Source organism: Nematolebias whitei, chromosome 7 (genome assembly GCF_014905685.2).
Source record: "Nematolebias whitei isolate Nwh7 chromosome 7, NemWhi1, whole genome shotgun sequence".
Taxonomy (NCBI): domain Eukaryota; kingdom Metazoa; phylum Chordata; class Actinopteri; order Cyprinodontiformes; family Rivulidae; genus Nematolebias; species Nematolebias whitei.
The window spans coordinates 14,681,085-14,693,164 of NC_056504.1; the positions used below are offsets into that span (position 1 = coordinate 14,681,085).

The 12,080-nt window shown below is 40.8% G+C and overlaps 1 protein-coding gene across 1 annotated transcript; it reads left to right on the forward strand.

The window, feature by feature from the left end:
* Window positions 1–999: 999 nt before the first annotated feature.
* Window positions 1,000–7,854, forward strand: cxxc1b (CXXC finger protein 1b). The gene is made up of 14 exons (XM_037678667.1): window positions 1,000–1,139; window positions 3,073–3,188; window positions 3,274–3,374; window positions 3,459–3,595; window positions 3,712–3,867; window positions 4,060–4,203; window positions 4,298–4,405; window positions 4,485–4,663; window positions 4,811–5,018; window positions 5,102–5,212; window positions 5,291–5,340; window positions 5,427–5,523; window positions 6,768–6,920; window positions 7,659–7,854. Exons 1-14 carry the CDS (start codon window positions 1,137–1,139, stop codon window positions 7,803–7,805), a joined length of 1,710 nt encoding a protein of 569 aa, XP_037534595.1. The 5' UTR covers window positions 1,000–1,136; the 3' UTR covers window positions 7,806–7,854.
* Window positions 7,855–12,080: the final 4,226 nt, after the last annotated feature.

Genomic DNA, 12,080 nt, shown 5'->3' on the forward strand with positions numbered 1-12,080 from the left:
GAATAGCATTTGTTATTCCAGAATTTTATGTCTCAACTAATAAAAGGATTAACGATAGACTCTCGGTGTATACAGGGGAACTGCTTGCAATACTTTTAGCAGTACAATGGATAGAGGACATTAGACCACTGAAAACAATAATATGTTCAGATTCAAGCTCATCATTGCAAAGTTTAAACAACAATAACTCAGAAAGTAGACCAGATATTCTTCTAGAAATTCAGCAGACACTATACAGAATACAAAAAATGGGACTCGTAGTAGAATTTTTGTGGATACCGGCACATATCGGAATAAATGGAAATGAGATGGCAGATAAAGCAGCAAAAGAAGCCACAAAACATATTACTATCGATATGGAAATTAATTTCAGTAGATTAGAAACTAAGAACATCATCAAACAAAAATTGAAGGAAAAATGGCAGAAACAATGGGAAGAAGAACGAAAAGGAAGATGGTTTTATAAAATACAAAGGAAAGTAGGAGAAATTAGAAGTGGGAGGAAAAACAGGAGAGAAGATATAATAATATCAAGACTCAGAACTGGACACACAGGGTTGAACAGCACACTGTTTAAAATGGGGAAAAATAATACAGGAAATTGTGGCTTTTGTGGCCAGGAAGAAACAGTAGAGCATGTTATGTTAAACTGTAATAAATATAATAAGGAACGATATATTCTTACCCGAAATCTTGAAGAGATTCAAACAAGATACAAGTTATCAGAAGTGTTGAGGGAAGAAAAATGTTATCCGTTGCTATTTCAGTTTCTTCGAAATACTGGTTTATTTAGAAGGATTTAATCAACGTTTAAAGTATTTTCTAGGATTTGTCTTTTTTATTTTATTTATTTTTATTTATTTATATATTTATTTACAGCCCCCCCCCGTATAATTAGTCTAGATATTAGAATCCTGATCCACACTCCTTACCAGTTGGTGGCGGTAATGCACCATTAAGTTGTTTGCCAACCGCCAAAAAACACCACAAGAAGAAGAAGAAGAAGTGTGATATCCGGCGTTAAGGTTAGCGTTATGCTAACAGTGGAGCTACAGGAATTCTGCTTCGTATAATATTAGTTGTTTTTCGGCTATCGGCGTTTTTGTGTCGCAACTCAAGACAGAATATCTTGAAAGATGGTCAGTTTTCAGATTTTTATTTAATGTTATCTTAGACTTGTGATCTGGAAACGCCTGCTAACATAACATAGCTGTTTCCATTAGCATGCTTAGCTAAGAAGTTAACGTTTTTCAGTGTAATTGCATAGACGGCGTCCTTTAAATTTAATTATAATTTTAACATTTATTTTAGTTGATAACCGATTTTTTATATGAAGAATTATTTCAGTTAGCTAAAAACAATTCGGTCGTTGTTACTTTACCCGATGCAAGCTAACTTAGCACGCATCTGTCAGTTTTGTAAACAAAGGTTTTGAGGGAGTGACAGATTAATACTTGATGCAAACCACCTCAAATCAATATGATCTGTTTCTACAGCAAACACAGCCAGGCTCCTGATAAATAAGAGTTGATCTGGAACAAGACAAGTTGCAATCATGTTTTAACTATGAATTAAAAATGTATTTCATAGGGGTCATGTAGTTAAGTCCTTAACATTTTATGACTAATAAGATTAATTATATGTTGTGATGTCAATTTATCTTTATTGTGAGTGACACAAACGACTTTATTGTCATATCTACCACACATTTGTTTTACGCAATCTGCAGGCGTCTTTCCTTCCTTCTTTAGATAGATAACTTTTATGAATTGTCATATAATGTAAGTGAATATTGTTGTTCAGTGCCCTGAAATAACTTTTGTTGTGACTTGGTGCTATACTGAATTGATCTGATCTGCTGAAATGAAATGATTATAGATAGGGACATCAAATTGTTTCATGTAAAAAGACTCGGGACTGTTTTCATGAAAGAGTTTAGCAGGTACAGTTTAATTTTAAATATGACTATCAGTGATGTGTTCAGAAAAACCATGTAAAGGTCTTCATTTGCAATTATTGTGCTCCTGACATAAATTAATGGTATTGGTGTACAGAAATTGGAAATGGCTCTATCACGGGTTTTTTTTTAAGTAAAAGTGTAATTAAACACTACACTGCTTTATTAGGTCTTCTAACACATTTCATTGTGCTGCTCAGGCACCCAGCTCTGATTTATTTCCCCTAATCTTTTTTTTTCCCCAATATCTGACTGATATAGCATCTCTTCATTCAGAAATAAGTTTTGAACTGGAGAGTGTAAAACTTAAATTGTTATGCTGCTTGTAGGAGCTAACTCAAAAGAAAAACAAAAGTATTGATAAATTCAGAGCAGTGCAGGAATACACGGATCAGGTTGTGTATAACAGCAGACCAATTTCTGGTAAGTGTTGCCCCAAGTGGAGGAGTTCAAGTATCTTGGGGTCTTGTTCACGAATGAGGGAAAAATGGAGTGTGAGATCGATAGGCGGATAGGTGCAGCATCTGCTGTAAAGCAGGAGCTGTACAGGTCTGTCGTGGTGAAGAGAGAGCTGAGTCAAAAGGCGAAGCTTTCAATTTACCGATCGATCTACGTTCCCACCCTCATCTATGGTCATGAGCTTTGGGTTGTGACCGAAAGAACGAGATCTCGGATACAAACGGCCAAAATGAGTTTTCTCCGCAGGGTGTCTGGGCTCTCCCTTAGAGATAGGGTGAGAAGCTCGACCATCTGGGAGGGACTCATAGTAGAGCCGCTGCTTCTCCATGTCGAGAGGAGCCAGTTGAGGTGGCTCGGGCATCTGTTTAGGATGCCTCCTGGACGCCTCCCTGGTGAGGTGTTCCGGACACGTCCCACCAGGAGGAGGCCCAGATGAAGACCCAGGACACGCTGGAGGGACTATGTTTCTCGGTTGGCCTGGGAACGCCTTGGGATTCCCACGGAGGAGCTGGACCAAGTGGCTGGGGAGAGGGAAGTCTGGGCCTCCCTACTTAGGCTGCTACCCCCACGACCTGACCCCGGATAAGCAGAAGAAAATGGATGGATGTTGCCCTTCCTGTTTTAATGTGGATTTTTATTTATGATGTACTTTTCAGGAGAGTGAAATGTCTGACTTTGACCCGGCACCGGGACCTGAGACTAGCAGCATGGAGGGGGAGAATGCTCCACTTTACTGCATTTGTCGTAAACCAGACATAAACTGCTTCATGATGTAAGTTTCCAACCACATCTGCTGTTTCAACCAGTCTAATGTTAAGATCCTACAGGGCTCATAATTTTTTTTTTCTCTTTTCCAGTGGTTGTGACAACTGCAACGAGTGGTTCCACGGACACTGCATCAACATCACTGAGAAGATGGCGAAAGCCATACAGGAGTGGTACTGCATGAGCTGCAGAGGTAAGCAAGGAATTTTCTTTCATTGCAGTAGTTGCTCTTTTGTTAAAGCTGTTTAACATAATTTAATTTTCTTGTGGTGAGCAGAAGAGAATCCAACTTTGGAAGTAAAATATAGATCAAAAAAGAATCGTGAAAAGGAATCTGAGTCGGACAGAGGAGAAGTACAGTACAGCACCCCAAGCACTCCGGACTATAGGAGTGAAAGGAGGCGTGGATCTAAAGTAAGCTGCTGCGGATAATTACCAACATATTCAAAAGAAACAGAGTATTATTAACAACATCTTATTTAAATGTTGAAACCTAAATTGCTTTTATTGTTATTTGTTTATTTTTCCAGGTGAAGCGATCGGTCCGTATGTGTGGGGAATGTGAGCCCTGCAGAAGGACCGAGGACTGCGCCCAGTGTGACTTCTGCAAGGACATGAAGAAGTTTGGAGGACCCAACAAAATCCGACAGAAGTGTCGGTTCAGGCAGTGTGTGGTTCGAGCCAGGGTGAGTCACTTTGTCTCAGTCAGGTTGTAAATCAGATTATATCGTGGCAGATTTCACTGTAGGATTTCACAAGGCACACGTTCAGAACTTTTAAAGAAAAAGTCTGAACTGAGATCTTTTCTTTAGTGTAACTGCACGTTGCTTTGGTGTATGCAGAAAACAATGACCCCTTGTGAATGTGCTTTTGAGCAGAAAATGCTGCGAGTGAAGGAAGAGGAGTTTTTTCTGCGTGAAAGGAGGGACAACCACCACAGAAGGAGGCGCTACTCGGACGACGACGACAGCGAGGCAGATCTCTACCAGCAGTACAAGGAGGCGGGACTGAACAGCAGCATGGTAGACTGACACCACATTAACGCTTCTAAACCTGCACGCTTTCAGTCAAACGTTTGATCAGAAAGGCATATATGATGTTTGCCTTCTCACACAGCTGTGGGGCAGTGATGATGATGAAGAGCCAGCTTTCAGTCCCGTCATGCGTAAGAAAGCTATAAAGGTGAAGCACGTCAAGAGACGAGAAAAGAAGTTCGACAAAAAAGTAAGTTATTCCTTTGTAGAGAACAAACTCCTGAAATATGAAAACATCCTGACTGATAATTTTCTTTTTTATTATTTAGAAAGAATCGCGTCGTCATAAACAGAAGCAGAAGCACAAAGACAGAAACAGACACAGTGATAGGGGGGATTTTCGGGACAGTGGGGGTCGGCGTCAGTGCCTCGGGCCTAACTGTATGAATGCAGCAAGGCTCAACTCCAAATACTGTTCTGATGACTGTGGCATGAAGTTAGCAGCTAAGTAAGAGCTCTGAACTTTTATACACACCTGCACCTGTACTTTTATTTACAGCTTGGAGTATTTTTATAGATCTTCACAAGGAGAAAAAAGGGGGTGTAGTAAAAAAAAAACATGATTAGCTGTATCTTTGTGTCTTTCGATCAACAGCCGTATCTATGAGATCCTCCCGCAGCGTATCCAGCAGTGGCAGCAGAGCCCATGCATCGCCGAGGAGCAGGGTAAGAAGCAGCTGGAGCGCATCCGCAGAGAACAGCAGAACGCCCGGCTCCGCCTCACGGAGATGGAGCGACGCTTCCACGAGCTGGAGGGCATCATCGCCAAGGCCAAACAGCAAGCGGTCCAGCAGGACGAGGAGGTGCGGCGCTTCAGTTCCTTCGATGAACTGACCGCTTGTCCAGATGCAGAGCTGCAACGATAAAACTGCTTTTTAAATCGCAGGTGAACGAAGGAGACAGCGAGGACACAGACCTGCAGATTTTCTGCGTGTCTTGCGGTCATCCGATCAATCCAAAGGTGGCACTACGACATATGGAGCGATGCTATGCTAAGGTGAACGCTTCTTCAGTAAGAGTGATACAAACAAAATGTAGCTTTTCTAAAATACTTCTGTTATGATTGTTTCAACAGTATGAGAGTCAGACGTCCTTTGGTTCCATGTATCCAACAAGAATAGAGGGGTAAGAAGGAAAAAAAAACACATTAAAAATATAAATAACTGTCTCAGTTTAGTAGTTTGCTGCTTTAATTATTTATTTTCCTGCAGCGCCACAAGACTCTTCTGTGACGTGTACAACCCCCAAAGCAAAACGTATTGCAAGAGGCTTCAGGTTTTATGTCCAGAACATTCCAGAGATCCAAAGGTTGGTGATCCAAACTTCCAGCAGCTTTTCTTTTTATTATTAGACCTTTATTTATACTGGTTAGTTCCTACTGAGCCTCGCAGGCTCATTTACAAGAGAGACCTGTTACATACAACATACAGGCAGATGTGAAAAAGAGAACACGAGGGTGGAGGAAGCTGAAAAAAATATCATGTCTCACATCATGTCCTGGCTGGGAAACAGGGTAAAAGATGCAAAAAAAGACCTCGCAACATAAAGCTGCAACATACAATAACATCGTAATACATTTAAGCATAGAGGTCGACAAAGACTGTGAGTTATCCATAAACACTCCAGAAAGTTCCAAAGTTCTGATAAGATGGTACAGTGTCTATCAGCATCAAGGGTCTGATAAGGCCACAGATGTCCTTGGGGAGGGGGGGCGGCAGGCAGAGCTTCTAGTTTACGTATCCTCCAGGAGCAATTTGAGATAAGATGGCCTGTCCAAGGCCAGCAGGGAGGCCACATTCAGATAAACAACAATTGTTTGGGTGGCCAGAATGTTTTCTGTCTGCCTTCAAGTTCTGCTGGTACACTCAGTGGTGAATCCAAACAACTAGAATTATCTGCCCGGTCTGTGCTCGATTAGCTTTCTCCAAGATCGAATCCTTCATGCCGGTGAGTTCCAGGAGGCGCAAGTGGCCTACAATTTTCAGAAATCATGTCGAGCTTGCAGTTGAGCTCGTTAAGCCCGAGTCTGAGAGCTCGAGGTATGAATTAATCCTTCACATAAGGCTGGCAGCTTTACCATGGCCAAAACTGCCGCCGACATCTTCCTAATTTGTCGATGTCCAAAGTATCCACCGATTCCAAACAGCAGAAACCCTGTTATCTTAAATCCAATACTGTACACATCTTCTATGTCCTCCATGGACAGCACAGATAGGCACATCATCTTCCACTCACTCCAGGAATCGATGACATACCCAGTTGTGTGGATCTGTTCAGGACATGAGGGCTCTCCAGCACCCTGTCGTTTGGTAGAAAAAAATTATCAATTGCGTTGAGGGACCAGCTGACCAAATCCATAATAATTTTTAATTCGGAAAATGTGTAAAGAGAGGCTCTGAGGTTGACAGGACAAGAGTAAAAAAGCAGGAGGGAGGGTAATGGCGATCGTCTTCGTCGAGAGTGAAAGAGAAAATTGCTTTCTGTTGCTTCCATCTCATGTTTGTTTGTTTGTTTGTTTTTATGTCTAATAACTGCTCCTGTTTGGTTTCCAGGTCCCAGTGGATGAGGTGTGTGGGTGTCCTCTGGTGAAGAATGTGTTCGAGCTGATAGGAGATTACTGTCGAGTTTCCAAACGGAAGTGCAACAAACATTACAACTGGGAGAAGCTTCGGAGAGCTGAGGTGGACTTGGAGCGTGTCAGGGTGGTGAGTCACACCTAAAGGCTGCTGCTTTTCTTTATTTGAAACTGAAAAATAAAAAAGTCCCCAACTTATGACATTTGTTGAAAGGTTTTACTTAAGTTTTTAAACCACATTTGTTTAACCCATCCTGTAGCCATGGCAACTTATTTACCTAAAATTAGCATGAGGTCCTAATGTGATATAAGCTGCATCTGTCTGTTAAAAGATTTACTGTCGCGGCCTTCTATGTTCCAAACCAAAATATTCCAAGAAAGGCCGTGTGTGGCAACAGGTGGTCAGTTTCTTGAACGTACTTCCAACTTGATTGTTTGAAAAATATATGTAGTTTATTTCCCCCCAAAATGGACAAAACAATAACTAAAAAATCTCTTACAAATTGGATGAAAACACAAGTTAACTTAATCTCATCTTAAAAGTTCAAAAAGTGGTAAAAAAAAAAAAAAGAAGTCATTCTACAACCTCCCATCGTCACAGGACATTTGACAAACCAAAGCCTTCCGCCACACCCCTCTGGTGTGTTATTAATCTCTTTAATTAATGGGCGGGTCCAAAAGCTACCAATCTAAACAATTGCATAATAAAAAGTAAGTGCGGATTTTGATTCCAAGTTAACTAAAATATATTCTAACTGCCCAAGGAAAAACTAAATTCATAGAACTTGTGATTTACAAAATTTCAACGTAAATGGCCACAACATTTACTTTGATGCTTAACAACATTAAACCTTTTGTCTCCGCGCAGTGGTACAAGCTGGACGAGCTTTTTGAGCAAGAGCGTAATGTCCGGACTGCTATGACCAACAGAGCCGGTCTGCTCGCCCTGATGTTGCACCAAACCATTCAGCACGACCCTGTGACCACTGATCTCCGTGGCAACAAGGATAGGTAGTCATCCTGGTCTCATGTTGATTTTGGATCTGCAGATCAGTGTGTTTGACAGGACTTTTTAATGACTAAGATGTAAACTTTTAGATTGAAAAGTACTTCTTTTGATGAAAATTAATTTTCATATAAGTTTCAATGAATTTAAAGTTTGTGTATGATAATATATATTTTATTTCCTTCCAGCTGTAAACAAACTACTGACTTTTTTTCTGAATAAACACCTTCAACTTGCTGCAGAGCGTCTGTGTGTTGGTGTCTTTACTCCAGCAGGTCTGTTTTGTTACAAACTTCATGCAAAAACATTTAAATCAAGTTCCCTGTAAAAATGGACGCTCCCTTAGACCTTGATATTCATTTACACCATTAACTTGGCACAAAAGTCATTTTACTCAAATTTAAAGTGTTGACTTATTTGATGTTTATATTGGAAAAAAAAAATGTTAACTAGCTTTTATCTTGATGTTAAAAAATAGAAATGTAAAAGTAACACTGCATTTTTTAATATGCATGCAAATCAGTGTGATTGTTTTCCTTCAGCTGCTTTCCTGAGAGGTCGCCACATTCAGAAACACACAGAAGATTTTATATTAGTTTTAAATCTGTTGCAACCTGGGCTTGAACCTGCAGCCTCAGAAAGATGACCACAGCACTGCCACTGGACTACCACGTTCCCTCAGATCAGTGCACAAAATCAATCAACCTTTATTTATACAGGTAAATCCCATTGAGCCTCGAGGACTCATTTACAAGAGAGACCTGATAAACCAAAATAACAGACGTTAAAAGTATAAGCATTATTTACAAGACAAAAATAATTATTCTACTAATAAGTATTCATAGTTGTATGTTTTCATGGAAAGTTTAAATAGATTAAATTTATTAGACTTGTAGCCTTTAAAAAAAACCTTTACTCTGCCACAACTGCACTTTAACGACACAGATCAAAAGTGTTTTATTTCTACGTTTAATCCCAAGAAGTTTAGTTTGTTTACATTATTTATAAACTGATTAATATTTTATATATTTTTATCTAAATGTTGACCTTTGAGTTTCATGGGGTGATAAAAGATAATTTATTCTACTTTGCAAAAGCCTGTTTTTTCCCCATCATTTGGATTTTTCCATCCCTTCATTTTTTTAATGCTCTTCTCCTTTCCTGGTCCTGGGAGCTGGTTATCTCCAGCAGTTGCTGTGAAAAACGAGAGACACTTTGGACAGGTCACATGTCCATCACAGAGACACTTTGGACAGGTCACATGTCCATCACAGAGACACTTTGTCACATTCACACTTCGGGATAATTTAGTTACCAATCAGCCTAACATGCAGGGTTTAGGTTTGTGTAAAGAAATTAAACTAGAAAACATGCAAACTGCACACTGGCTGGGAGTTGATCTTTGACCTTGCTGTGAGGCAGCAGGTCTAAAGACTTCTCCATCCTGCTCCCTTGTGTGGTAAGACATAAGAAATTGTATGTTCCATCCATTATCTTTCACCTGCTTCTTTTTGGGTCACCGGTGCCCATTTCCAGCAGTCACTGCGAGAGGCGGGGTGCATTGTGGACAGGTCACAAGTTTGCACATTACCTATTTTTTCTTTTAACCTTATAAACTTCAATTCAATTAAAAAATACTTTATTAATCCCAGAGGGAAATTATTTGTTGTTGTAACTCGTTATCTTCATTTCATTAAGAGATGTTATAGATGCTGATGGCTGTAGACAGGAAGGATCTCTTGTAAAGGTCCATCCCACAGTGGATCCTAAGAAACTTGCTGCAGATGCCATTCGATCCGTCCACCCAGACTCAGCTGGCCTCTCGGTTCCCTCGGGCTGTAGGACCGCCCGAATATCGGGCAGAACTCCTTCCAGAGCGATGGCCACTCTTCCCAGCAGCCTGACAAGCTTCTTGTTGCTGTGGACAGCCAATTGTAGGTGTCGAGGGACATCCTGTCCTTCTGCTGTCATGACCCATGTTTCCTGCTAGTTCCAGGATCTCAGTGATCAGGCGCTCGAGCACAGCTGGCAGGTAGATGAGAATGCGTCCATAGAACATCCTTTCAACTCATTTGAGATTTGGGGCTGTAGTTGAGATATTATTTGAGCTTTTGAGATGTTAATCAGCTGCTGTTAGTTGTAGAAAACTGCCTTGTTGCCATGGTTACGCATCATAACAAATGTCCAAAACTAAAAAAGTTTCAGTAAAAATCCTTCCAGCTGCACAGCATCCGATACCAGAGGAAACAATCATCCAAAAAAATTTTGATTTACATCCAGAAAAAGAGGAATTAAAGTTTCCAAAAGCAAAATCTCAAAATGAAAGTAACAGAGCTGCTCGAACTTACTTGAACATTTGCATTTAAACCGTGCACAATACAAAAATTTAAAAAAAGTGGGTTTTTTTTCTACTTTTTGGGGGATTCAGTTTCGTTTGGTGCCTCCTCAGACTGAAGAAGTCCTTCGGATGAAGGACGACACGTCTCAGCAACAAAAGAAACCGTTCAGATGACCTGACTGAACATTACTGGATTTATACCTGGATTAATGAGCATGAACTTTAGTGCACGATACAATTTACTTCTAGTTTTTAATTAACGCTATGTGTAACGCTTTGGGTTCTGGTTTGTTTAACACCGGGGCAAATTGACCGTCGCACTGTCCCGTGAACGCAACTCGAATAACAACTAGACGGGACAAGATGAATCCCTACCGAGGCAGAAAGATGGCGTCGAGCGGAGTGGTCGCGTTATACTGAGGCTGCGCTCACCGTCCCAGATTTATGTTCATGTAAGTGTTAATTCTCCACTATCTAAGCTCTTGACTCGCCTGCCATCCAGATGAAAAGCTCCAAGAACCGTGAGGAGGTAAAATCCCTCCAGGTTAGACAAAAAGGAAAAGCTGCGGAGCATGATTATGCTATGCTAACGGAGGATGCTAGCTCTTCTGCTAAGCGGGGCAGAGAACAGCTGACGCCACTGAATACGCCAGAAAAAAGTAAACAGGAGAAAAAATGTAAAGATACATCCGAAGAAAGTGAAGCTAACTTGTTGCAGAAAGAAGTTTTGTGGGCTATTAATCAACTCGGGCAACGACTGGATGGCCGAATGGATGAGCTGAGCTCACAGTTGCAGCAGCATAGTGCTATGCTAGCTTCTGTAGCTAAAACAACACAACTGAACTCAGAAGACATAGAAGACTGCAAAATTAAAATTAAAATCAAGTCTTTGGAGCAACAGGTGGGCTCTCTCCTTAAAGATAAAGAAGACTTGAAAGAAAGGCTGGTGGAACAAGAAAGGTTCAAAAGAAGATGGAGTCTTCGGATGAAAGGGAAAAAAGAAGATGTAAACGAGAACATCAGAGCCGACACCGTCAACCTGCTGTGCAAAGTAGCCCCAGAGCTGGCGGAGAAGATGGAGGATGGAGTGGACATTGTTCACAGAGTAGGACGAAAGACAGAGGACAGGCACCGACAGATCATCATCCTCTTCTCCAAAAGAACCATCCGAGATGAAATCTGGAAAAGAACAAAGTCATCAGCGGTGTGCAGAGAGGCGGGGGTCCGGTTTGCTGAAGATCTGACGAAGGACGATGTTCTGGCAAGACGAGCGCTGTGGCCGAAGATCGAGCAAGCGAGGAAAGAAGGGAAAGCTGCAGGTTTCCGAGGCCCATTTGGATACATCAACGGCAAGCGCATCGAAGAGAGACCTAAAGGAGCGGGTTGAGTATTTAAGATATGTGAAGGTTATGTGGAGAGATTGTTTTAAAAAGGGGACATTTACAGGTTTTATTTCTACCTCCTTAACTGTTTTTTCTAATTTTTTGATTTGTTTATGTGTTCATTGTTGCCATTTCAAAATGGCCTTTTTTGTTCATCGTTTAATGCGAGGGGTTTAAAAGACTCAGTCAAAAGAAAAGCTGTTTTTATTTTTTGTAAGGGGCTAAGGTCAAATATTTTCCTTTTTCAAGAGACTCATTCTGAGAAGTCTGATGTTAAATTTTGGTCCCAGCAATGGGCAGAGCCCTGTAAAGCTCTTTACAGGGCTCTGGCAATGGGGAGACAAGATCATATGTAGTCATGGATCTAATCGCTCGGCAGGAGTTGCAATTTGTTTTCATAAATTTTCTGGTGAAGTTGTTGCAGAAAAGAAAGATGATGAAGGTCACTGGGTAGCTTGTGTTTTGACAATAGAAAAAGCCACTGTCATTCTGTTCAATGTTTATGGATACAACGACAAACTTAGAAATAAAACTTTGCTTTACAAAATTACAAATATTATAGAA

Excerpts from the sequence above, each read along its gene's own strand:
- cxxc1b (XM_037678667.1), top strand. Across the intron at positions 3,375-3,458 it reads GTACTGCATGAGCTGCAGAG|AAGAGAATCCAACTTTGGAA; the intron begins GTAAGCAAGGAA and ends TGTGGTGAGCAG. Across the intron at positions 6,921-7,658 it reads ACTTGGAGCGTGTCAGGGTG|TGGTACAAGCTGGACGAGCT; the intron begins GTGAGTCACACC and ends GTCTCCGCGCAG.